Source organism: Rhinichthys klamathensis, unplaced genomic scaffold (assembly GCF_029890125.1).
Source record: "Rhinichthys klamathensis goyatoka isolate OS25496 unplaced genomic scaffold, OSU_Roscu_1.1 h1tg000140l_1, whole genome shotgun sequence".
Classification (NCBI taxonomy): domain Eukaryota; kingdom Metazoa; phylum Chordata; class Actinopteri; order Cypriniformes; family Leuciscidae; genus Rhinichthys; species Rhinichthys klamathensis.
Window position 1 is genome coordinate 1,890,275 of NW_026606675.1, and position 27,690 is coordinate 1,917,964.

General features: G+C 38.0%; 2 protein-coding genes across 4 annotated transcripts; one reads left to right on the forward strand and one right to left on the reverse strand.

The window, feature by feature from the left end:
- The first annotated feature begins 6,133 nt into the window (after positions 1-6,133).
- ndrg1a (N-myc downstream regulated 1a) lies at positions 6,134-17,894 on the forward strand. 3 transcript variants are annotated; one of them, XR_008807620.1, is made up of 17 exons: positions 6,134-6,255; positions 9,808-9,879; positions 9,990-10,025; positions 12,236-12,341; positions 12,493-12,613; positions 12,706-12,768; positions 12,856-12,916; positions 13,123-13,209; positions 13,302-13,358; positions 13,454-13,557; positions 13,652-13,714; positions 13,793-13,844; positions 14,035-14,082; positions 14,471-14,506; positions 14,761-14,812; positions 16,586-16,938; positions 16,969-17,894. XR_008807620.1 is itself a non-coding variant. In XM_056257637.1 (16 exons), exons 2-16 carry the CDS (start codon positions 9,823-9,825, stop codon positions 16,822-16,824), a joined length of 1,182 nt encoding a protein of 393 aa, XP_056113612.1. In that variant the 5' UTR covers positions 6,134-6,255; positions 9,808-9,822; the 3' UTR covers positions 16,825-17,894. The 3 variants fall into 3 exon arrangements, 2 of the variants coding, with proteins under 2 accessions (XP_056113612.1, XP_056113613.1); XM_056257637.1 differs by having other exon boundaries at positions 16,586-17,894; XM_056257638.1 differs by lacking the exons at positions 6,134-6,255; positions 9,808-9,879; positions 9,990-10,025 and adding an exon at positions 11,673-11,769 and having other exon boundaries at positions 16,586-17,894.
- A 456-nt stretch (positions 17,895-18,350) lies between these two features.
- ccn4a (cellular communication network factor 4a) lies at positions 18,351-23,007 on the reverse strand. Its single transcript, XM_056257640.1, has 5 exons — positions 22,850-23,007; positions 20,981-21,272; positions 20,495-20,749; positions 18,845-19,038; positions 18,351-18,727 (listed from the first exon to the last, which is right to left on the reverse strand). The coding sequence occupies exons 1-5, from the start codon at positions 22,892-22,894 to the stop codon at positions 18,428-18,430; spliced, it is 1,086 nt and encodes a 361-aa protein (XP_056113615.1). The 5' UTR covers positions 22,895-23,007; the 3' UTR covers positions 18,351-18,427.
- Positions 23,008-27,690: the final 4,683 nt, after the last annotated feature.

Sequence of the window (27,690 nt, forward strand, 5' to 3'; positions counted from 1 at the left end):
AGCCAAGTTGATTGTACTTAAAAATTTGAAGGGTTGTGAAAAGAAAAGAAAAAACTGTATCAGCATTTATCTTAACTTACAGAACTTGTGTGGACAGATGGACAGAGTATTTTATTTAAAGTAAAAGTATAATGAACGTGTTTCCTGGCCTATCCGTTCAGGCACTTCGGCTGGATGAGTGTGAAGAAGATAATTATCTTCTCTCATGCCAGTCTGCAAGTAAAGTATTTTTGAAACTAATGATACATAGTTATGCCGTCTCTCTGTGCCCACATCTTGATGTTGACTGTCCTGCCATAAGCTACCCATTATCTCATTTAAATAAATAAGTGAGTACACAGGTCTGTGTTGTTTTGGTGAATGTAGGTTGTAACAGGCATATAAAAATCTCTCTGCACCTCCATCATGATAGTGGTGCTCATTCATACAGTAGTAGCATAGACAGATATCACAACTGCAATAGAGATAATTGCACTTTTAACAGGTGTTATCAGGAAGTATAGTCTTATTCTCTAGTCACATAATTAATACTTGTCTCACATGCATTTGGTTTCCCATTCACAGTCCTGTTGGAACTGTTACATGCACTAAAGAAAAAAAAGGATATATAAGGAGAGATGTCTTTAATTATTGCGTATAATACTTTCATGTTTAATTGGTTATTTCATTTTTTCTAGTGATAAAGAATGTTTACAAGCTTTTAATTTATACAATTTGGTTAAAGTCAAAAATTAATTAAAGACAAAATCACTTAGAACTAAATCCATAAAAATATTCCATGATGGGAACCCCTTGAAAGCTTCTAAGCGCCTGTAATGCTCGTTCACACCAAGGGCAATAACTAGGCCTATAACGATAACAATAAAGATAAAGTTCTAAAAATTGATCTGTATAAAATAAAAGCAGAGTCCATGCCACAAGTATGGACACTAGCTATTGTTATAGTTTTCTGTATAGTTATCATTCTTGGTGTGAACTGGCCTTAATTGATACCTCAACCATCCGTCTGGCTGAAAGGCTTTGAAAGGCTTGAAAATGAGCTATATGTTTGTGTGTCTGCTGTAGAATTTTCCCACATATCTCTCTGTATAACAAGCCAAATTGCTGTGTTGTTCTGTAATCACTGAAAGTGCTAACATAACAAATCAATTTTTTTTGTTATTCGATCCACAAACCACCCTCAACTATCTGCTATGAAAAACACTAGATCCATTTTTTTCTAAATAAAATTAAGTTAAGTTAAGACAAAAAGAAAGATGGGGTTTTATGTTTTATCATTTATTTTGTAATTGTTATTGTGTGTGCACTGAATGCACCAGTGAACACTGCATGCAGTCGAGGGCGTGTGGACACAACGGCAGCATCTCAATCTCATGTGAAATCTTCATGATGTAGGTTTTGCTTCATATACGTATATGAATGCTGCAGGCAGTGGTTCTCAGATATTAAACTCTGAAGGCGCTCCAATTTCCGCAACATTCAATATTTACATTACAAATTCAATATTAGAATTGAAAATGTTTCTCTTCAGGTTTATAGGCTACATGTATAGACACATTTAATAGTAAATATGAATATTAGATCATATTTAATAATTTGCTTTGGTACCACGACAATTGAAAAGTCAGTTTAGGCTACAGTATTTTGCAATTAACATGTTTACAAGCTAATAGGCCTATGACGCTTAACATTGTCTCATATAGCCTTTAAATGGGGTTTTAAACATAGGCCTAAGTATTTAGTAGTATTTAGTAAACAGTAAAGCCCTTTCAAGACAAAGTTCAATTAACTTTTAACACTTTGCAAACGAATTTAGCATTATTTTGGATCATTTCTGTTAACAGATTACTGTCTTAAAAACTAACCGGCCATTGACACTACGGTCTTATTCCACGGCTAGAGACAGAGTTAAGAAGATAAAAACTTCCTTAGCCCTGCCTATCAGAGACGCAGCAGTCACGTCGGCCACGTCTGCACTGAGTACGTGAGGTCATGCACGTTTGACACACCTTACAGTGTTTAGTAATGCAGGTGATTATACAGCGCTGAGGGCTGAGTGAGCACTAGTGTGATCCTTACAGCGTTTCTCTCATGGGTGGACCAAGGGCTTTACATAATTCATGATTTATAAAATCTATCTATCTGTCTGTCTGTCTGTCTACAGATTATTACATTTGTGTTTCCAATATATTTTTAAAAGTCTTGACCTTTCATTAGAAAATAAGTTAACTTGGGTTTATGATCATGTGATCATGTGCCTTTGTTTTGATGCTGTGAGCATGTTGTGTGGACCAGAGAGGAAAGTCCTATATGACTGGCTATAAGGTCAAAAGGTGGATAAAATGATTAACAGAGAGATCGCACTAGCAAGGCAGCGGTGTCCATAATCTACCTCAGCAATGGAGTAATTATTACCACTGCCTTTGGCTCCAGTTTACTGAAAAAATCAGTGGGCAAGTAATTTCTTCATTGAGTACTTATTTCACTTTATTTGCTCAACCTGCAAACTAAGACACTTGGATACTTTCCTTCAGTTTGCACAAGGGCAAAACATCTCATTTGTATTTCTCAGCACTATGAGGTGATACTTCCATTAGATTTCCCGAGAATTCAATTTTCAAGCACTACACAGACTGCGGAACCAAACTCTCCAGCTGTGGCAGATGAACCAGAAGGTGAATATTTGAACTGTTTTTTCTTTCTCCAGAAATTCCAAACCCAGTTTTCCTGTTTTTAGTAATATCAATACCCGTGGCCCTCCTGTGGTGCAGCAGTCCTGTTTGGCCTCAACAGTTTCCCCATCTAGCCTAAAATACATGGAAATATAACGGGTATACTAGACTTATGTTGCCGATTCATGCATGACACAAATAATTATCACCTTTCTAGACTGTTGTGTTGCAGTCAAGCAATGTTTAAAACCTAAAGATTTAGCTTGGACAAGATGGTTGCTGGTTACCTTGTAGTGTCACCTTTGGCAAGTTGTTAGTGAATGAGTTTAGGTCCTGTTTTAAAGGTTATTTTCATGGAAAACAAAACAATGTCAGGTCAGAGCAATTTTCCCCTTCAGTAATCAGTTGCATCTTATCAGCAAAGGCAATGACCTGTAGCAAGAATGCTACCATGTTGCCAGGTCAGAGTAAAGTGGACATGGTGGAGAGGGAGTTTTCATGTAGGTGATCCCATGCACCCAGGCCCTTTGTATCAGGCGAATTAGCTCTGCTACAATAACACTTATGAAATCAATCCACTTTCACCTACTGGTGAAGAAGATGAAGCTGTGAAAATAATTCACGCAGAGTGGTTTATTTTGCCGGGGAACAGCCCAGGGTGTGTCTGGACAAAAGAGAAACGAAGCAACAACTGTTCTGTGGACCGTTTGTAATAGAAATAGTCAGTATAGTCAGAAAGTAGTACATCTACACCAAATATTTCTTTCACATTATGCCCTGCAATTTATGGCTGTAGTTATTGAGTAACTTTATCATAAGCATCAAAGTGAACTGAGTAGTAAAGTGCCCTTATAATGGTTTTGACCAGTATTGATAATGGAGATAAACTGATTGAAGATCAGATACTACAACAGTCTCTGTTAGAAATGACCTCTAAAAATATTATGCCTGTTCGTCCAGTGGCACCAATGAACTACTAGCAAGCACTTCCTCACAGCTGAGACATGATGAAGATTAGTAATTTTTTAGTAATTGTGAAATGTCGGGGGGGGGGGGGGGGTTCTTTTGCATGGTAGCTTGTTTATATTGTCTGTTTATGAGCTGCTGTTTGTGCTGTTCCACAACACACGTTAATACATAATCCATAATACTTTGATCGCACATGGAAGAGTTGGTGTTGGCACATCATTGCTCATCATTTATTAACATCTACTTCATGACCTAATTCTGCAACTTGTTTATTTCATCTTTTGTGAATGAAACCATCACATTTTGGGGATTTATCCACTGTTTAATACTTACAAAAAATACTATAAACTGCTTCAACGCTCCCATAATACACTGTAAACAGTGTTTATTTTCATTGTGTATAACTTTAAGACATCCTATTGTCATCTTTGGTAAATCAGTAATACGAGACATTGAACTGAGTAGCACCCGCTCTGAACTACGTGATAGGTTGAGGTGAGGCCTACATTGCAGCCTGCTGTCTCATGTCATGTGTGTCTGAATCATGCAGGCTTAGTATGATTCATACTACATCTGACTACTGTTATTGCATCACATACTACATCTGCACTAAAGCAGTTTAATGCAGTTTAAAGTCAGCATGAAACAGAAGTTGCAATAGTCTTTTCCCCTCTATTGTGACGTATACTATCAGAGTGAAACATCTTGAACAAAAAATTTTTTTCGGGTGGGACTTGACTGGAATGATGGTGGTTTACTATTGCTGTGTGAGTGACAGAGTAACACATCGTCAGAGAAGAGAGGATATGTCGTTACAAGAGGGACGGGATGTTATTTTGATTAAAGAAGTGCACATAAATTTATAAATCATTATAATAAATTCTGCAATATTTCATGAAAACATAAGAAATGTCCATTTTATTTTCATGGTGACTTTAAGATGATTGATACTACGCATGCTAAATCCTGGGTTTGAAACAGGAGCACTAGAATATTACTAATATTATTGTTTGAATAATATAGTTTGAAGTGTAAAATAATACCTTAAATGGGAATGGTCTTGTTGGTGAACATTGTAGAATTAGACAAGTCAGCAAGGATAAGGGACAAGGGCAGTAATCTACTGTTCTCTTGTCAGTCAACATTTCTACATCAAACTAGCCCCCATTGACCTTTCAATACCTGAAATGAAGGTGCCTTTAATACTGTTATATAGTGATCCAGCAGCTGTAATGTTCATTTGGATTATGTGGGCATTTCTGTGTGGTTTAAATGATAACATAATGAATGTTTTGTCCTGTTGTTGGATGGCCAATGCAGAAAACGGCCTTTGGTTTTGAACCTCCTTTTATTCATTTGATTCGTCTGATGCCAAGATCCCGTAGGACGAGAGAGGTCAGTGTTTTATCTGTTCTTTACGAGGAATCCAATGACCTCCATGTTGCGTAAACCAGATACGAGTTGTTCAAGATGAATCCTGCTCTGTATTTCAAGTGCAAGGACATGAATAGAAGCCAATGTCATGATCCCAGATTTTGTGAAAACAGAGACCTGACATAAAAGTGATAGTTCTGACATAACGGAATGATATCCTTTAGATTGTGTGCTATAATATTTCATTTAGAATGGCTGAAAGCTATAGTCAACCTCTAACTTATAGCTCTGACGTTATTAGTACTGCAGGAATCAAGTTTGTTTTTATAAATATATAAATGGAGATGTTAGGTGGATGATTAAAAATGAGTGTAGCACCAGACTCCATGAGAAACTCTGTTCTGAGTACACAGAGATATGAACCTCTCAGGTAAAAGTCCACAAACCTTATCAGTTATTATTCTCTTTAACCCAGTTTAGAACCCCGAGCAGCCAACTCTTTGATTCAATATGTATTTGCCTATAAATTTTAAAATCATAAAAGTTTATCTGGTTAACAATGGTCTCAGTATTTTTCCACAACACAATATGAGCTGGCCGATTGCATGGCTTTACATCAAACAACCTAATATATCTGTGATCTTCTGACAGTTTTGATTTATAAAAAGTCTTTCATGCTGAACATAGCTTTAGAAGTAAATTCTATCTGCATTTAGGCCTACTTTTCCCTTTAATTCAGTTTGTGGTGTAAATGGTGCTTGAGAGTTGATCAGCATATTGGTAGTTCCTGAGCAATGTGTCCATTGTGCATGTGCTTGTTATCACTGCCTCAAATAAGCTAAACACAGTGAAAGCATTGTGTTGTTAGAGAGGACACACACGCATGCATACAGAGGCATGCACTCTGAACAATAGGCTACTTTATTGATTCAAACTAATAACCAGTTTTGAAAGTATTCTGTATTATTAATATGCAATTAGTATTCATCTAGCAGGGACAGACAAATTATTTTCCACAGTCATCATATCTCACGCAATGCCGTGAAAGAAGGCATGACTCAATGAAGTTACCCAATAGAAGGAGGAGTGGGCAGGACTGACTAAACACACATCTTTATAATTGCTTGCTTGCCTTCTACATCCTGTCGCGAGCAGCACGCAGTCAATTGTCATCCTCCAAATCTGCAAACACTTTAGTTTTGTTGGACTTTCTTGTTTTTATTCTTGGGACAATCAACCGGTAAGTCATAAAAAGAGCTATATCATATTTTTTTATGCTACAATATTGGCTGTTTCTTTATCTAATAAAAGCGCAGACCGTGTGTAAAACATCTCTGACATGATATCGAACAAGATATGTATTTATCAGCTTTAAAGAAAAGATACCCGATTTAAACAGTATCAATAACAGCAATAATAAACAGTAAAAAGTATCCTATAATTGTACAGCGAAACCGCAATTGTTTTTTAGTTTTTTTTTTAGTTTTTTTGTTTATCATTCCGCGCGTGCGTGTAATTGGCTGCACGTGCAAATGTCAACAAAGTGTGAGCTCGAGTGGTAAAATGAATATGAGTTGTACGATATCTACTAACATTAGTTTTCACCTCACTGCACATTTAGTATATCTTTCATTTCATATCTGTCAAACTAAACTCAGTTTATGGAGCTTTCTCCTAATGACCTGAATCAGGTGTGTTGCATGCAAAATGAGCAGTACAGTTACTGAAACCAGACAGGAAAACCACAGAGACTAGATCAGAGTCAACCATTTATCTAGCTTTAAGGGTTACATTTTATTTCACCTGACCCATCTGAATAACATATAATTTGCATGATCAGACACAATATGCTGATTAACTGTTTGTATTACTATTAGACATTTGTGAAATACTAATAATTTCAACGTCAAGCTTACTTGTTTACTTGTTCTCAAAGCAGATCCTAAAGATTCAATAGACTACTTTGTGTTGCCATAGAAGCTTTGAATTTTTCTTAGGAACTGAACATATTAAATATAAAATTTGGAATATATTAAATATATAAATGCATGGATTTAACAAAAACATTTGGAATTATAAACAATAATATTCAATAAGGTATGAATAGAAATATAAGTGACATGACATGAAGGATTTAAACACTCGGAATTTGTCCTCTGCATCTAACCTATCCAAGTCCACCTCCTCACACATTAGGAGCAGTGTGTAGTGAACACACACACACACGCACTAGAAACCGTGGATGCACACACCCGGCGCAGTGGGCAGCAATTACCTGTGGCGCCTGTGGAGTGATTGGGGGTTAGCGTTGCTCAAGAGCACCTCAGTCGTGGGCATTGAGCGTGGAAGAGAGCACTCTCCCACCGGTATTGAAAATCGAACCCGCAACTTTCAGGTTACAAGTCCTACTCTCTACCCATTAAGCCAGAACTGCCCCTTAAAATAATTATTTGCGCAAAAGCAACGCAGCATCAGAGCCACCTCTGATACTAGGGCTGAGGTGCATCAGAGCTGTGTTTTTTTAAGAATTGCTTCATGTAGAGCAGGCTGTATACTGATGTCAATATTGACATGAAGGATAATGTATAAAATATGTATATCGATTTTAAAGTTATGCATACATGCCTGTAAAGATCAGAGATTATTGTCTGTTAGTGTTATAGGTCAACAAGTGTTATTGCTTAAACGTGAGAAGAAATTTTGTAAGAATGCAGCACCCCTGCAGTAATCGATCTAATGTGCATTAAGTTCAAAATCTCTCACAATATAAGAATATAGGTCTACAACACATGCTTAATTCCAGATTTAATTCCAGGCTTCCAGATTTAGATCAATTGTGGATTTTAAGATTCCCAAAGATTAAGGAAGCAGTCATTGTTTCTGCAGATGGGCTTAACTCTGATGGTTCTGAAACTGATTATAGTTAAATTTTCAGACACAGTTAATTGAAATTTGGAAATCACTGAAAAAAAAGAAGAAGAAATGGTTATGAGAGAAGCATTTCCCTCTCCTCTGTATGAAATACTGGTACTGTATGTTCCAACATAAAAATAGTTACGGATTTTGATGCTATATAGCAACCAAAGTTAATGAAAACAAACATATGCACGTTCAAATATACAAATATACAATGTATCTGTTATCAGTTCCAATATTTAATTTAAGAGATTAGTAAGTCATGTTTACCATTGTAAACTGAAAGGGAAACCTGTCTGGAGAGATGGACAGGTGAATTGGGATGTTTTGAAGTACAGTGAGTGTTCTAGGGTATGGGAAGGGCAGGATCTGTCCTTATGTTACTGCAGTTTATATCCTGCTGAGACATTACTGCCACTGCCAGCCACTCCCAGGTAAAAGATTAGTAAAGAGGGGCCATAAGGGCAGGTAACTGAAAAACAAGCAGGTGACCTACTTGCCAGCGGACCGTTACTTGTTGACTTTACTTGTATTTGATTTTGATTATATATTTATATATATATATATATATATATATATATTTATACATATTAAGCTGAGTTCTTCTAGCTTGGTTAGTATTCACAAGTAATTTCAGTTCTCACATGATTCTGGTCAGGAATGTGTGTAGGGGGCTTCTGTAGAAACCTCAGCAAATGATGGACTGCACAATCATGCTTTTTGAACCACAGAAATTCCTCTTGATAAACGGCTTGGCTTGGTTCCTAGAGCTCGTCTGTGAATTAGAAAATCAATTGCTGCCTTCTTTATAGGGGCTTGGTACAGGAACACTCCTTGAACCTGTGGGATGATAAGACAAAGGCTTTCATGCTGGTTTTGGAGCAGAGCTGGAAAAAATGGCCAGTGTTTAAGGGGTGGAGGGACTGCAGGAGCCATGGAAGCAGCTGTGTCTGTGGCTTCCTGTGTGTAGCGTCCAGACCCGCTACAGAGGAAAAGCCTGACATGTGACCTTTAGAAACCTCAGTCAGACAAAGAGCCTGTTCAAGCTCTCGTTCAATTTGCATGCGCATCAACAGTCTTTCAGAAATGCATGATCTGCATCATTCAAAACAAATTGGGCTGTTTGGAAAAGCTAAGGATATAATGATAATTTTTAAAAACGCACACAAAGAAATGTATGCGTAATGTGTGAAATGTGTCTTGCTGTAGTTAAACTGCAAAATTGCAAAAGCTGGATCTAAAACTGCAAATATAGTGATCGCATGCGTTTATATACACACTATATAATGCTGCACAGGAGTGGCATCCAATAAATTTACCCCAGATTACAGTTGCAAAAATAATGTCATGAAATTGTTTTTATAATTAAATTATACTAAACATAACATGATGAACAAATATATTGTATAATTTTTTATATTTAGAATTTTTAATCTTTATAATATAATACATTTACATTAAAAAAAAAACATGTTTTTATTCACATAATATTCTTGATAGTCTATTATTATTCTTGTTGCACTGGAATGAGAAACTAGGGAGGAGCTTTTCACTGCCCCATTGCATATATGTACAGTATGTGACAAATAAAATATCATTGAACCTTGAAAATATGAAACTGTAAAATTAAGAAATAAATACTTTGTCATGACAGTGACAATGCTTAAGGCTTTTAAGCAAAACAAAAGAGAAAGGATCTTATTTCCGTGATTCCACTCAGGATATCCACTCATAAAGTAGTTGTAAATAGCCGTTGCCAAAACTGAATTACACCAAACATGTAACTTGACCTTGGAGGAAGTTAGCGGTAAATTATTGGAAGTGTTATTTGTTGTTGTTATTTGTTGTGTTAATGTCAGCTTTTTCCTACCTCTAGGTGTCCTCGTTGAGAATGGATGATATCCAGGTCGTTGAGTCAAAGCCTCTGCTTGTGGACAGGGATTTGCAAGTATGGGAAACACCGTTGTCTTGGTCAAGATTTGTAATGAATGTACATATTTATGGATAAGAAAGTAGTGAACACGTATAGTATTAACTTACACTGTTTCTCTGTTCTAGGGGTTAAGGGAGGCTGTCCAGCAGCTGGTGATTAAGGCAAGCATTTCATTTTTGGATTTTATTTGGATGGTTTTCTGCATCTGTAACTTTGCTAACTAACTAAGGCTATATATATATATATATGTATACACACACACACACACACACACACACACACACACACACACACACACACACACACACACACACACACACACACACACACACACACACACACACACACACACACACACACACACACACACACAGAGACAGACTATTCCATAGCCTAGGTCCAACAACTTCTAGGTCTCCTTTCAACTTCAACCTTGATCTTGGAAAGGAAAGAATATTATTGTTTGAGGACCGCAAGTATCTGACCGGCGTTTTCAAGTTTAAAAGTTCAGACAAATAAGAAGATGCCAGACCATTCAATTCAACTCTATAACGCACTGGCATTAAAATTAAAGTAATATGTTCTCGTTTACGAACCCCAGTTACAAATCTGGCTGCAGCATTTTGAACCATTTGAAGCCATGACAGAGGACAGGGACATATAAGGAAGTACAATAATCCAAACGAGATGAGACGAAGTATGTATAACTCTTTCAAGATCTTTAAACTATAGGAAGGACTTTACTCTGGACAGAAGTTTTAACTGAAAAGTTCTTGCCAGTCATGACACCATGGCATTACAGCAGTTCTGAGATGCATCCAACTGGCCTTGCGTGCTGATCCTCACACAGATTAAAGTGCTGAAGTTTGGGTCATGTGTTCAATAAGAGTGTTCAGCTTCTAGATGAATGACGTGGGCTGCTGAGGGATACACCGGCCATCTGCCTGAGCTGCTCACGTAGGCCTCGTCCCGTTTAAAGAGATTAGTGCCGATAGGGAGACAACATATGTTTGTGTTCAGTCACTATACAAAGCCAAGATGTTTATGTCCTTGTCAGTGTTAAAGATGTTAGATGTAGCAGCTTGTGCTTCAATTTGAGGCAGCTGAAACTAGTTTCTGCAGCGTCAGCCAGTTGATCTTTGACCGGAGACCTGCACTCAAAGACTTTTCTCAATGACTCTTGCAGTGCATGGCGGTTATTTGTCATTGTTTATCACTAGTGTTAAATTAACTTTGAGTAAGTTAAATTGAAAGTTAAAGTTCAATCCGTTGGAGATGATTTGTGATTTGTTGGTTTTAGTGGTTCTGCAGCTTCCATTTTGAAACATGGGAAAACGTGAAGAAATACAGAATCTCATTGGAAATGTTTTTTTTAGTCAAGTTGTGGTCTTTCAAATGTACTTTAGTCATTTCTTTTAGAATGAAAAAATTAAAGAAATATTGCAGTTATTGGCCATTACCATGTGCTGAGCTTCTATGTAGCTCAATTGCATTTCATTTCTGATTTACTTGAAGACAACAATTATTCAATGTGAACCGCCACCCCAATCATCACATTATAGTTTGGCTCCACGTGCCCAAGTTTCCGATGGCCTAGAGTTGGCTACTCCAAGCACCTGGCACAGGCTGATCCAATTTACGGATGTCGTTAACTAGAATTAACTTGTTTTGAGCTTGGTGCAAAGCATGCTGGGACCATGGGGCTTATGTCGAGCGACAGCAACAGGGGTATAAAACCCTGCGCACAGATGAATATTAGCAAAGTGCCACAGGAGCTTACTTCCAATCGGATCTTATATTCATTCACATCACTAATTACTGATTTACTAATAGTAATTTACTAAGCTGGCAGCCATGGTTCTGGAAGACTCTGAAATGGAATTAGTATTCGAGATTGAAGTCGCTGTGAGTAGAAGCCTTCATCTTGCTTTTTGCTAATACATTTTAGGGATTTCATTGACCATTTTTGTTGTCTTAGTGGTTCAAAGGGTTTTGACAGAAAGGAATTACTGTGTCAGTCATAATTGGGGTTTGATGCTTTGTGAAATCAGACGGATAGTTTTCATTGACTGTGAGCTTTAGATTTATAACCAAAGTGCATAGAGCATTAAAATGTTTGCAGTTGGTCCGTGGTTAATTTGCAGACGGGTTTCAACTTGTGCTTGCCCTTAAATGTTACTTTAAATTGCATGGCTACTCTGTTAAAACAGTCCAAAAACTGAAGGGTGTTAATTACACAGAATAAACATTCACAAGTTGTCGTTGAGATATGCGCTATTGAAGTAAATTGTACCGCAGATCAGATTAATGGTGCTGTAATGCTGCTTATGATTGTTCAGCAGATGCTGATAAGCATTGTATTGTCATGTAGGAACATGATGTGGAGACTCCATTTGGCAGAATCCACTGTACCATGAAAGGAGTTCCGAAGGGTGACCGGCCCGTCATTCTCACCTTCCATGATATTGGACTGAACCGTAAGCTGTTATACTGTTAAACTGTATCTCCAATTATAAAACTGTTGAAAATGTCCCTTAAATCTTTTTGTTTTGCTTTACAAGACATGATAATCAAGAGGTTCTTCATAAGTATAACGGCTTTAATGTATATGTTATGCTTCTCCAATAGAAAAAAGCTGCTTTGAACCCTTGTTCAGCCATGAGGACATGCAAGAGATCATGCAGCACTTTGCTGTGTGTCATGTAGATGCACCAGGGCAGCAAGAGGGAGCTAACACCTTCTCAACTGGGTGAGTTATAATATATTTAGACGGACAAGTGGATATCTATAAATGAATGCAGAAATATAATAATTGACTTTTGTGTATATATATTTATATAGATATGAGTACCCTTCCATGGACCAACTGTCTGAGACTCTTCCATCAATCCTTAAACATTTTGGGTGAGGTGTTTATCTTATTATTTAACAGCTTAAGGTAGATTTAAGTTTTTTTTTTTTATCCTAAACTGATTTTCTTAAACCCCACAGACTGAAGAGTGTGATTGGTTTGGCTGTTGGAGCAGGTGCTTATATCCTTGCTAAGTTTGCTGTGAGTTTGATTTCTTTTTTGATTATTATTAAGTGATTTCAAGTTTTAATTAAACTAGGATAAAAGAGAGTTTCTTTTCCTGTGGATTTTGGCATTCATTTGTTTAGTTTAGCTGCTGAGGAATGTCCCAAAAATACTGCTTGACTTGCGGTTTCTTTATTTAAGCGTTTAAATGTGTTTAGATGAAATGCTGTTTTCGTTTTCAGTTGGATTACCCTGCTATGGTGGAAGGCCTTGTGCTAATAAACATCAACCCATGTGCTGAAGGCTGGATGGACTGGGCAGCACATAAAGTGAGTGCTAACCACTAAAATTCATAATTTATATAGCGTTTCAAGCTTTTGTGTCTGTCGTTTCATCGGCTCATTTTTCGCATATCTTACAGATCTCTGGTTGGACTCATGCCATGCCTGACATGCTCATCTCTCACCTGTTCGGAAAGGTAGGTCAAGTTTAATGTCCGACCCAATTTAGATAATTCTTTTAATTAATGGATTTATACTAACATGAATGGGTTTATTATTGTTATTTTTCCAGGAAGAAATCCAACAGAACCATGATCTTATTGGCAGGTACCGTCACCACATTGTGAATGACATGAACCAGTTCAATCTGGAACTCTTTGTCAAGTCCTACAACAGGTAAGCATAATACTAAAACTAAAACTAAAACGTCTTGCTAAAAAGCAATGTCCGTTGACATAACATTTAATCAATGTTTTCATCCACTTCACAGCCGCAGAGACCTGGAAATCGAGAGGCCTATACCCGGTGGCCACGTCAATGTCAGAACTCTAAAGTAAGTCTGAAACGGTTTAAAAAACGTTTAGAGAATGTAGGATTTCCTGTAGTCATGACTTTGTCACACTGTTTTTAGATGTCCTGCACTCCTGGTGGTTGGAGACAGTTCCCCTGCAGTGGATGCTGTGGTAGGTTTAAATTTATAATCCAGGACTACTTCATTGCATTATATTTGCCACATTTTTAAGTTTTTTTTTATTTTATTTTTTTATTAAAAACGGACTTTGTTAAATGTATGTAATCCTGCACACTGTTGCTCCACACTTCATATCTGTTGCATGTATATTTAGGAGTTTAAAATGAATTTTTTCTGTACAGGTTGAGTGCAACACAAAGCTGGACCCGACCAAAGCCACACTGCTTAAGGTGAGTGGCCTCCAGTGAAGCTGGCAGGTATTTATAGTCCACATGGAAAAGTCGGGGCTGATAAGATTCCGATAGCTCAGCATTATCTAGTGACTAATTTACCCAGGTAGAGCAGAAGCGGTCTACACTGGCCAGCTTCGGGGCTGATTTCTACCTCGGCTGACCTAATTTTCCACAGCCCACCCTCAGGTAGACTAAGAATTAGGTTTATGGCATCCGAAATGGCCTATTTATCACCGATAAGTGCTGAGACCAGTGGAGTTAATGGAGCACTAGGTGTTTTAGACACCTGCATGAATGGCAGAAACAGAAATGAGAAACAAGCAGTGACGCATTTGTGTTTACCCTGCATTTTAACTAACACCTCATGTGCCTCTTCTTTCTTCAGATGGCTGACTGTGGAGGCTTGCCCCAGGTCGACCAGGTGTGTATTTATAAAGTTTATGATCATTTAGATTAATTTACAAGTTTGCTCAAGGTACAGGATGATCATTAGGGATGAAGCGCGCACTAATCTCATTACGGACGGCAATGGCACAGTTCTAATTCTCAGATAGCCACCTGCTGCTACCAGCTGTTAGAATCCATCCTGTTTCTCAACATGTACTTAGTGAAATCTGTTTTCCACCTCGACCTGATTAACGACCTGATTTTTGTCTCCTTTTATTGTCTCCTTAGCCTGGGAAGCTAACAGAGGCTTTCAAGTACTTCATTCAGGGCATGGGTTACAGTAAGTATTGTTGTTGTCTTTTTGTTCAGTATAGTCTGTTTTTTTCCATACATCTGTGTCTTTATAAAAATACACGTTGCAGTGGCTGAACTCCTTCGTTCTTGTGAAATTCGTGTACGAATAACAACATAAATGATGGGGCTCTGCTGCCCTCTAGAGGTGTGATTTAAATTTCAACCTGACTTGGTCAATTTGACCTTTTCTTAAAGGGGTCATATAATGCCATTTTTGTACAAGCTAGTATGATTCTTTAGGGTCTAAATTAAAAGTTTGTAATATACTTTAATTAAAAATTCTCATTAGTATTGTAAGAAAACACTTATTTTACTTGGTCAAAAACAGCTCTGTTTTCAGCATGCCGTTTCAGTGCATATGCCTTTAAATGATAATGAGCTTTGCTCACTCCGCCTCTCTGTTCTGTGCGTACACCGTTTGTAACACAATAACCATAACGCGTTGTTCAGTATAAACGTGGAATATGAATTATATTGAGAACATCATACATAGAACATGCCGTAATGTACCCTAAGTGTAAACCTTAGACGCATTCATTGTGAAGCGTGCAGCTAGCGATTTGCAAAGATTAATATATTAATATAAAACGTTACACTCACTTCAGTTGTTCTAGAGGTTCAGCAGGAACATGAATAGCTGGTACCGATCCTTTTTTCATGAGCAGCTTCTTAGCAAAACCAGCTTTATACTGACCCTCGTTTATAAAGCAGTCTGGTGAGAAATGATTCGCGCAAACATGAAAGCATTGACGTTGCTCGTGGGGAATATTCCCTTCGAAACAAACTCAGCCACTGCGTCTTCAGCGGTTCGGATTTAGGAACATTAAAATGACTGTGTTCGTTATTACACCCAAGAACAGAACACCACAATCGCTTAGACGCCATTCTGCTCATAGACAGTGCTCCAGCATATCAACAATGACCGCGCCGGTCCGTGCAGACTATGATTGACAGCTCCCTCACGAGCGAGGGCGGGTCTGTGTTGAAATGCTGCTGTCAATCAGCAATCGTGGGAGGGGCTTCCGACCGTGTGAACGGCTCGATTTGAGACGGGAAAACATATAAGGAGATTAAAACAAAAACAATGGATGGATTTTTTTTATCATTTTATGATGGTTGTGTACAGGCACTGCCAACACACATTTCAGCACAATCAACTTGTAAAAGTGCATGTACCATTATATGACCCCTTTAAAGTGAAATGTCTAATTTTGAAAACAATTTTGGGATCAGTAAGTTAAATGAATACTTTTATTCACCAAAGACACAGTAAACTGATCAAAAGTGACAGACATTTATAATGTTAAAAAGACAATTTTATTTATCAAAAAAATGCACCACAGTTTCCATTAAAAACTATTTTCACCATAAATAATTTCTAACCATAAATAACACCATAAATGTTTCTTGAGCAGCAAATCAGAAGGATCATGTGACACAGTCTGGAGTAATGATCCTGACAATTCAGCTTTGCCACCACAGGAATAAATTACATTTTAAAATATATTAAAAAAGAAAACGGTAGTAATAATATTTCACAATTGTACTGTATTTTTGTTCAAGTAAATGTAGCCTTGGTGAGCATATGAGAAATCTTAAAAAAAAAACATAAAATATATTACCGACCCCAAACTTTTGAACGGTAGTGTTTCTTTATATTAAACTTGGAGACATGTAACATAATGCATACATCAGATTTGATAAGCAAATGCAAAAAAACTTTAAAATGTATCCTAATCTATCTTTCTCTGCCTCTCAGTGCCCTCTGCCAGCATGACCCGCCTGGTCCGTTCCCGCACAGCATCCGGATCCAGCATCACCTCCTTTGATGGGAACCGCAGCAGGTCGCACACCAACGAGGGCAACCGCAGTCGCTCCCACACCAATGAAGGCCGCGCTCGAGCCCACACCTCTGAAAACCAACGTGGACGTTCACACACCGACAACATGGACAGTTCTGTGGACCAGGCTCCCAAGTCCACCGAAGTGTCCTGTTAGACTGGTGACCTTGTCTCCGGTCCATCTCACACATGCATTAACCTCTCTGTTCTGACTGTGCTGCACTGCCACTAACTACCCACGCAACAAGACTGCCGCATGTTTCCCTCAGGGGTCCCTCAGGCACCATTTTATTAGTCAGAGAGCATTTACGCCAAAGTGTCTTGTGTTTAAGACGATTTCCTGGGGAAACGCTGAGGAAGGAGTGGCAAAGGAAAGGATGATGGAGTTATTTCTTTTTTGCACCCTGCGCAATGGCTGTCTTGTTGTTGTTAGAGGCAATGCAGCAGAGTTATTGTGATGGTCATCATCAAAGTATACTGGGCACTGAGAAGGGCACATGTTTGTAAATTTATGTTGATCTCTAGTCGGCAATTTAATTTCTTCTGTCAAGTTATTATACCACACCTTTTTCATGCTAGTTTGAGTGCATAATTAATTTGTATAATCTGTATATGTTGAAATGGACCTCACTGAATGAAAAAGGGATGTGTTGACCACACAGTAGAGATGGTGGTATTTTTTTCATGATGCTAACCTACCTTATAAAACTAAGGTATAAGCTCCTAATGTGTTGATTTTCATTTTCCTGTGTGTGTCCCATTATTTTGGGTTATATTTGTAACTCAGTAAATTATGCTCTTAAATAATTTTAAATGATTTTTATGGATTAATTGTTTTAACATTAGTTTAAATTCAACAAAACAATTTGTAGATAGAAGGATACAGGAAAATGTCTGTATATGAGTGACATTTTTGTTGTTTTTTGTATGTAATAATGATGATTTCTATGCAATCAAGCACAAGAGAACAAAATGTGCCATGGAATCCTCTACTTGGACTGGATTTTTTTTCTCAAGGCGTTGAAAAAATAAAGCGAAGGATCACACGGAGAGACAGATAAATATAAGCAACACACCTGCTCTTCCACGCACACTAAAACAAATGCTTGCAGCTTGATAAGGCCCCTCGCTTTGTAAAGATGTAAACAACCTGATGCACTGCATTTTTAATGGAATAACGGTTTGTATTTATTAAAAAAGAAAGAAAATAAAAAGCTGGTTACTCAGTTTTTTTGTCTGTTTATTTGATAACTCAGAACTGTGTCCATACATACACACAGTATATGGAAGGTCAAACTTTATAAGGCATAACTTGCTCCAAGGACTACATTTAAGAGCATAAATGTGGAAAAAAGGTATTAAATTACAAAAAGCAATATAAATTTCTTCTTTACATAGACTTTGCATAAATTAAGACCTCTACCTACAGAAGTCAACAAGAACTTGTCTTTTTACATATCTTTTACTTACATAATTTGTACAAAAGGATATTTGTCACAATAATAATCTTGGTTGAAATAACCTAACAGATGTGAATAATTGGGTTGCAAGAGGCCACATAGTCTTAAAATAGCATATATTAGGAAATGTCCGTTTATTTCAATTTTTCCAATAGGAAAAAAAGTCTCATACAAGAAAGAATGATGATGGTCATTTGATGATGGCTAACCCTAACCCTAACTATTAACAAATTAAAGAAAAACAAATCTGTGGCTTTCACCCAAATCTTATTATTGACTTTTCTGCAATGTCTTGTACACTCAGTTTCCAATCTCACTTCTCTCATGGTATTGCTCTAGATCTGTAAATATGTCATTGGGGTTCTTACAGCTCAGGTTGCAGAAGCAGGCGTTAATCCACATGACCTGCCAGGTGAAGCCGGATCCGTTCGGGCACTGAAAGTCGACCTCCACGGTCTTCGATTTGAAGGGGATGCAGCAGCGTTCATCAGTACACACGCCACAATATTTGGGCCAATATGTTTTTGTACTAGTGCAGCCAGACATGGTGAAGTTGTGTGGCCTCTCCACCCTGTAGATGTTCAAGCACTTCTTTCCAGGCTTGTGGAGAGTCAAAAAAAACATCCTTTTTACACTATAGTCATTCATATCGCTCTCAGTTGGAAATTTGATATTCATTATATAACAATAAATGTGATGTTTGTGCTCTTGCTGTACCTTGATGTGCTTTGTGATGTCCACTTTGCAAGGCCGGATGTTGCAGAGCCTGCTTTCTTTGGCCATCTGACACTGCTTGTTGTTGTTAGTTATGCGTAAAGACACTCCACGGCCGCAGGTCTTTGAGCAGGGACTCCAGGAGGTCGTCTGGGTCACACAGTTATTGTGCCAGCTGTCCTTTATACTAGACAGGGCTGTAAGAATGCAGAGAAAACAATGAATGCTTTCTTCATTCGTGAGATTTAAAAATTATTTTCCAATTATCTACCATTCAAGTTTGGGGTCAGTAATGTTTTTTTTTTTTTTTTTACGATTTTTATTTCCTTTCATTCAGCAAGGATGGATTAAACTGATCTAAAGTGACAGTAAAGACATTTATAATGTTACAAAATATTTCTATTTGAAATAAATGGTGTTAGTTAGAACTTTCTATTCATAAAAGAAACCTGAAAAAAAGCGTATCACAGACGGTTCCCTGCTTTTAACATTAAGAACTGTTTCTTGAGCAGAAAATCAGCATATTAGAATGACTTCTGAAGGATCATGTGACACTGAAGACTGGAGTAATGATGCTGAAAATTCAGCTTTATCATCACAGGAATAAATTACATTCTAAAATGTATTTTAAAACTGTGTTTTTGATCAAATATATGTATATGAAGCCTTCTGCAGACTTCTTTTTTTTTAAAATCTTACCGACCTCAAACTGTAGAACAGTGGTGTACATTTACATTATATTTAGTATAATAAATATAAAAAAAATTTAATCATAATATAATTAACTGATCAAGACTACAAAATGTATATTTACTATAGACATTTCCAGGTCTGGAAACCACAAATTCTGACCATAGAAAATCAGGCCAGAATACTTTTCTATCTTAATGTAGAAAAAAACAGCAGTTTCCTTGAAATATTCTGTTGGCAATATGTTTTAATATAAATAATAATAAAAATAAAAATCAGAACTGTGAAAAACATCGTTATATAGTGGTAGGCCTATATATTTTTTGGTAACTGATGCTAATCACAACACCACAAGTAAAAGAAGACAACATAAATCCCTTTATGTTATCTCTTAATTATGCAGATCAATTCTTATCTGCCCAGAATGAGTTTTCATTCAATTGCTGGAAGTACGGTAGACACCTGAGATCATAGACATCCATAATAAAGGCTAGATGTCTTACGGCGGAGTCTCTATCGTCATCACTGGCGGCCATCTTGTCACAGGCAAGCTTTCTGTCGGGCTCTGTGGTCCCTGATGTAAGATGAGTGATCAGCACGAACACAAATACTCTTATCTAGTTAAAATCTTGACGGATTTACAAACGGTTTGGTTTCTTACAAACGTTATTAACGTGGCTATAATTCTGGATGATTATTTATTTATACACTTATTATTCATAAGTGTGCAGTGTCATAACTACATCTCTGACGTTTATAACAAACCAAACCGTTTGAGAATCGGTAGAAAGTTGAGCAAGTTATGGTTATTTAAAAAGTACATGCACCATAAAACACAATGTTACGAGTGAGCGAGCTGCCTGTGACAAGATGGCCGCCAGGTGCGGACGTCGACCTCCATTGGCCAGCAGCGCGGACGAGACATCTAGCCTTTATTATGGATATCTATGCCTGAGATCATACCGGCCATTGTGTGTCGTGGCGCTGTCTTGCGCCCCCTCCTGGACTCGTCACAGATCCACAGCTCACAGCAGCGGCCGGGGATTTGAACTCGCCGTGGGTTCTGGCACCAGACCCTGGGGGGCTGAGACTCATTACACAGCGACACACATCCAATCGCCCCATTAACACACAGACACTGGTATTTGCAATTGGGCTGAAAGCTCTGGCCGTTGCGATAGATCACACCATTGTGCTCACAGCCAGTGCCTGGCAAATCTGGACAGCGAAAAAGAGCCAAATGAGTCAAGTCAAATTTATCACATCCAAGGTGGATACAATTCCAAGAAAAGCATGTGGTGTTTTATATGGAAACGTATGCTAAAAGGTGGAGAGAATGTATTCTGCTCGGTGTCCACCTTAATCCAAGCTTTAAATCTTCATCGTAATCTAATCTAAGAGCGGAACACAGTGTTAATAAGAAGGCTGTGTTAGTACAATGACACTTACACGCACATACTCCTTTTTCGTACCTAGGCTTGTCTGCACTGTAATCACAGTAAAGGCCACGATGATGGTCACAGTTTTCTTTCTCGTTGCAAACCTCCCCCACCTGTTTGGCACATGCTTGGCAGCAATCGCAGCCATCCGTGATCAGGCTAACACCTGGCGGACAGGTGGGGGGAGTTTCAGGGCATTCGCAGGGCCATTGGCAGTACTGGGTGCGGTTATAGGGCTCCGGGGACACGGACTCTGGTATGGACAGCATCTTAGGAGAATCCTGGGAAAATGCCCTGTGAATCTACAAGACACAAGTCCCAACAGATTCCTGTTTCTGACACATTTAGGCTTTTGTTTCTCTTTCCCTCATGTTCCCTCCTGGCAACAGACATTGTGAAAAATGGGTCGGAATGAAGCATTTATATGTCCTCACTACATGATTTAGTCTTAGGTGACACAGATAAACATCTTCATTTGTTGTTATTTATCTCAGACATGTAAAACATTTCAATTTAGCGTCTAAATGCAGTTTATGCTGCCATTTATAATTGGAATCTGTGTAGCTTCATTACTCGCCAATACATAAGATATATATCTCAGAGCAATGAACCAGTTCTAATTACACTTTCCTGCATGTATCAAATTATAATAGCAATAGACTTGTTGTCAGTTTATGGATCTCATTTTGTACTGGCAAATTATTGCACATCAGGTCAAGAAACAAATAGAGCTAATGGGTGGGTAGACAAAAATATGTATCATCTTATGGTAGCCACTAGCCAATGTCACTTTTTTTTGTACCCCATCAATTATGGTAGTCAAACTGATGTAAATAATGAGTTTTAAAGGACAGGTCATGATGATAAATGTCGACTGCTTTAGGCCCTTATGTTTGATTAACATGACTGATTGATATGCCAACACACACAAAGTAAACCGAACTGTTGGTTTACAGCTGTAGGGCTCCTTAACCTTTGACCTCTTATAGCGTGTGTGAGTTTAGCAGCAGATAGTTGCCATAGTTAATATAATTAAGGCATAAAATTGCTGTCAGTGTGGCAGTTCTAAGTATCTAAAACACAGAGAGTGGCTGTCATGTTCAAAGACAAAATGGAGGGAACTAAGCTTTAAAAATGTCAAATGATTCAAACCAATAAGAGTATTTCTCTGAATACTCGCTTTGCATCTTGACCAACATCTTCAGTCCACAGGGTGGCAGTATAGTCAGAGAATGTCTAATAGAATAGTCTCACACATGACAGTGTCATGTGTTGTCATTGCATTCCTTAAATGCGTGAAACATTAGGTCATTTGTTAAGAATGCCTGTCACATATTTAAAGCGCATTTCAATTTTAATTATGTGGATTCTTTTTTTTTTTAAATGTGATAAAAAAAAAAAAAGGAAAATAGGGGGATTAGAATTACTGATGCCAAAACTGTTACGTAACGTCTGATAATAAGGAAGGGGTCTCATTTTAAACACTTATTAGAGAGTAGAATATATTTGAGAATAATTGTAAGCTGCTCTAATATATTTATTTTTTATATTCATTTTATTTTACACAGAAAATAAGTAATATTATAAAAAAAAATGTAATTCAATTTAATCAGGTATATACATAGGTCAAATCAATTGTAATGTGCAGGCAGAACCTTTCTGTTAACACAAATTAAAATATTAATTAATATTTTATTCCACCGCGTGTTTGTTTTGTCTCCAAATAACAAATATCATCTAATCCAAATAATCCATCTCGTGGCTGATGGCTAGCACATATAGTCTAATACTTGGCATGCATGGATTTAACTGCATGCGTTTATTTAATTTCAATATAGGTTAAAAAAATAACCCTTAAATAAATAATTGTGTTTCTTACCTGTGGTACACAAGCGAGAAGAACCCACAACAGAAGCCAAGTCATCACTAATGACGAGTGATAAATGCATTGAATCCAAAGTTAGATGGTGCTTTAAAAATTGCCCATACACGAGCCGGATTCATTCATTTGGTGACCTGATCAGGAGTATAGCGCGCGCACACACACACACACACACACACACACACACACACACACACACACACACACACACCGCGTTGCTGCTGCTGTAAAAGTTTTCATACTCAAGATCCTTCATGACGTCAGAACCGAAATGCTCACGTGTTTGGCCAAACCAGCTTGGAAAATCTGTGAACTCATCCAAAGTGTTTCATCGCATCTTAAAAACATATATTTTTTTACGTGTTAGTATGTTTATGTGTGATAATGTGAACGATTTAGAATTTTGTCAATAAAGTGCTCGAGCAGCGAAATGTTGCTGTCTCATTATTGCAGCTCTGACTTGTACTTTCTTTGTTTACGGAAAATATTTTTTTACACTGTTTAAAACGGTTGAAACGTATATTTAAGCAGCCAATAAGGTGTTAAAATAAATATGATGCGGTTTTTATTATGATAACAACATAATATTTTAATGATATAAGTAAAATTATAATAAATATGTAATATAGTGCTCATATTTAGCAAAATACTCCTCTCTATAGCTAATTTTTCTAACAAAACTAACATGCTATGGTCATTAAAGGGCTTTTTCTGAGGTAAATGCGTCACGATTTTTCTCTGCGTGAGTTCTGGATGTGTGGCGTGAGAGCGTGTGAAAAGTGTCACGCTCAATGCTTTGAGAGTTGGCACTTGGCAGCCCTGTGCGTGAGGCTGTGCTGTATCGTGAATAAGTCTTATTAATACTTATTCACGATACAGCACTAGCCTCAAGTATCTCATTGCTTTTATAAAACGGTTACCACACAATATTAAGTCCAAAAAATATGTATTAATGCAACGTTCGTGAGTCAGTCAGAAAAGAAGAAAGGACTGAAACTTGTGATTGAACAAGGGTAAAAGCTAGACGCAACTGACAAATGATGACTATCCGTGTCGTCAGGGCAAGGGAAAACCCCTTAACTGTTAAAAGGACAAGATATCACAGCGACATTCAAACGGATTTTTTATTACGAATATAGGACTGACCTGAAGGAAAATGTTATATCTACTGTAAATGCAGGTACACTCACTAACGTTACTTCATCTCTCAAAATACTCTACTCTAAGCTTCAATTAACAATATCAATGAGAACTAGAATATACATTTCCTGAAGAAAATGTGAGTGGTTCTTGTAGTGGCAAAACTCGGCACTGGGCAGATGCGACGTGTTCTGCACGATTGCAATTGCAAGAGAGAAACAACCATGTCTGTACGATGATGTGGAGCTGAAATATGGCTTCTATATGTTGCAATATGGTTGCTAGGTGGCTCTAAACAGTTGTTAGGGTGTGGTTATAAAGTTACCATGGTGATATTTACAGACTGATTTCTCGCCCAAAACAAAAGAGCCCACCCCCATGTCTGTACAATGTTCTGGTGCTGAGATCCAAATATAAGATCTCACAAATGTTGTGCCGATGATGTCTCTAAATGGTTGCAAAGGTGTTCTGGGTAGTTGCTAAGGCATTGCTAGGCGGTTGCTAGGACGTTGTTAGGGTGTTCTGGCTGATCGCTATGGTGTTGCTAGGTGGTTGGTAGTTGTCACAGATGGTTACTGTGGAGCTTTATAGAATTCTTAACATGTTCTTAGCATGATTTAGCACTTAGCTAATTGCAATTAGCATGTAGCTATTCACTGTTAACATGTGTAGCATTATGGAAGTGCTGATTGCTAGCCTAAGTCAAAAGAGCCTATGCCAAACTCTATACAATGTTCTGATGCAGAGAAATGGGTCTTGCTAAACGGTTTCTAGGGTAATCTGTTTGGTTGTTATAGAGTGGCTTGGCATACTCCAAAGGCTGCTTGTCAGTATGAATGATATAAACCAACTCTATGACATTCAGATGTGAAGATATCCCTCTTTGGGTTTGGATTGCCTTTGGCAAGCAACACTAAGAAACATATGTGTAGTGATACATACACGTCACCGATGGATGGGTGAAGCGGTCATAGTTTTATCGTGATAAAACACAGCCATTGACCAATCAGAATCAAGGACTGGAACTAACCATTTTATAAGCATAATAATAGGATTAATTGATAAGGTAGGATGAAATTTCAGGACACCAGCCGTTGAATTATTAGAAAAATAATGCGTGTCGCGGCCGTTACAGTTCGGGTGTGCATTATTTTTCTAATAGGCTAATTCAACGGCCCGTCAATTATTCCACTTACAGGTCCTTCTAAAAAAATTAGCATATTGTGATAAAGTTCATTATTTACCATAATGTAATGATAAAAATTAAACTTTCATATATTTTAGATTCATTGCACACCAACTGAAATATTTCAGGTCTTTTATTGTTTTAATACTAATGATTTTGGCATACAGCTCATGAAAACCCAAAATTCCTGTCTCAAAAAATAAGCATATTTCATCCGACCAATAAAATAAGTGTTTTTAATAAAATAAAAAAAGTCAACCTTCAAATAACTATATTCAGTTATGCACTCAATAGTCAATACTTGGTCGGGAATCCTTTTGCAGAAATGACTGCTTCAATGCGGCGTGGCATGGAGGCAATCAGCCTTTGGCACTGCTGAGGTGTTATGGAGGCCCAGGATGCTTCGATAGCGGCCTTAAGCTCATCCAGAGTGTTGGGTCTTGCGTCTCTCAACTTTCTCTTCACAATTTCCCACAGATTCTCTATGGGGTTCAGGTCAGGAGAGTTGGCAGGCCAATTGAGCACAGTAATACCATGGTCAGTAAACCATTTACCAGTGGTTTTGGCACTGTGAGCAGGTGCCAGGTCGGGCTGAAAAATGAAATCTTCATCTCCATAAAGCTTTTCAGCAGATGGAAGGATGAAGTGCTCCAAAATCTCCTGATAGCTAGCTGCATTGACCCTGCCCTTGATAAAACACAGTGCACCAATACCAGCAGCTGACATGGCACCCCAGACCATCACTGACTGTGGGTACTTGACACTGGACTTCAGGCATTTTGGCATTTCCTTCTCCCCAGTCTTCCTCCAGACTCTGGCACCTTGATTTCCGAATGACATGCAAAACTGAGCAACAGTCCAGTGCTGCTTCTCTGTAGCCCAGGTCAGGCGCTTCTGCCGCTGTTTCTGGTTCAAAAGTGGCTTGACCTGGGGAATGCGGCACCTGTAGCCCATTTCCTGCACGTGTGCCTGTGCACGGTGGCTCTGGATGTTTCTACTCCAGACTCAGTCCACTGCTTCCGCAGGTCCCCCAAGGTCTGGAATCGGTCCTTCTCCACAATCTTCCTCAGGGTCCGGTCACCTCTTCTCGTTGTGCAGCGTTTTTTGCCACACTTTTTCCTTCCCACAGACTTCCCACTGAGGTGCCTTGATACAGCACTCTGGGAACAGCCTATTTGTTCAGAAATTTCTTTCTGTCTTACCCTCTTGCTTGAGGGTGTCAATGATGGCCTTCTGGACAGCAGTCAGGTCAGCAGTCTTACCCATGATAGCGGTTTTGAGTAATGAAACAGGCTGGGAGTTTTTAAAAGCCTCAGGAATCTTTTGCAGGTGTTTAGAATTAATTAGTTGATTCAGATGATTAGGTTAATAGCTTGTTTAGAGACCCTTTTCATGATATGCTAATTTTTTGAGACAGGAATTTTGGGTTTTCATGAGCTGTATGCCAAAATCATCAGTATTAAAACAATAAAAGACCTGAAATATTTCAGTTGGTGTGGAATGAATCTAAAATATATGAAATTTTAATTTTTATCATTACATTATGGAAAATAATGAACTTTATCACAATATGCTAATTTTTTTAGAAGGACCTGTATATTACGGTTACCACACCTCAAAACATTGGTCAGATGATGTATTTCAAAACGTTTGTCAGGTTTTTGTCTTGTGTGTGGGACTACATTAATTTCTTACGCAAAATCGTTAGAGCAGCGCTGAGAACATGGGAGTATGTGTCCAAACTGTATGTAGGCTAAGTTATGTGTGTTTGAGTGCGGGGAAAAGCGCGAGGAAGAGATATGTGCTTTTCCATAATACTAAATGCAAAATACACAATAAAACGTAATTTTGTGGCAATAAACTTTGGTCGTTTTTATCCTATCGTTTAGCCTATATTTGTTTGCTCGGTCAGTGTCACTGTGGGTTTTAGTTCTGTGGGCTGTAAAGAACAAATAACTGAAATCATTTGGCGAAGTGATATGGAACTGTTATGCGCCGATCGAGATCTGCCTGGAACTACTTTAGCCTGGGTTTCCCTGAAAATAATTGCACACATTAGAACGTTCGTCAACCAATCAGAATCAATCATTCAACAGTTACAGCCCCGTAGTATAAACACAAGACATATAAACATGGCTCAAGCCTCCAATTCCATAACTCCCTGAGAATAGCAGATATACTGAAGCACATTTTTGTCTTTCTCCATGAGAACTTTTTTCTTTTCTGAGGAAAAAGAAAAAGGGTGTGGGCTTAAACTGAAAAAAGAGTAAATGTTCCCTTGCTCTTTTCATACCCTGATATAATGGATTTCCACTTTGGCACAGTATACAAAATGCCAATGTGAAGTTCAAATATCACTCAGTTGTCCCTGAAGAGTGCTGTATTTCATGTTTCTGGGGAATACATTATAAAACATTAAGGTCTCTTATGGTCACTTTAAAGTAGACTTGAGTTTATTGGCACTTTATTCCACCGGATGGCCAGATTGGAACAATAACCGCACATTGATGAT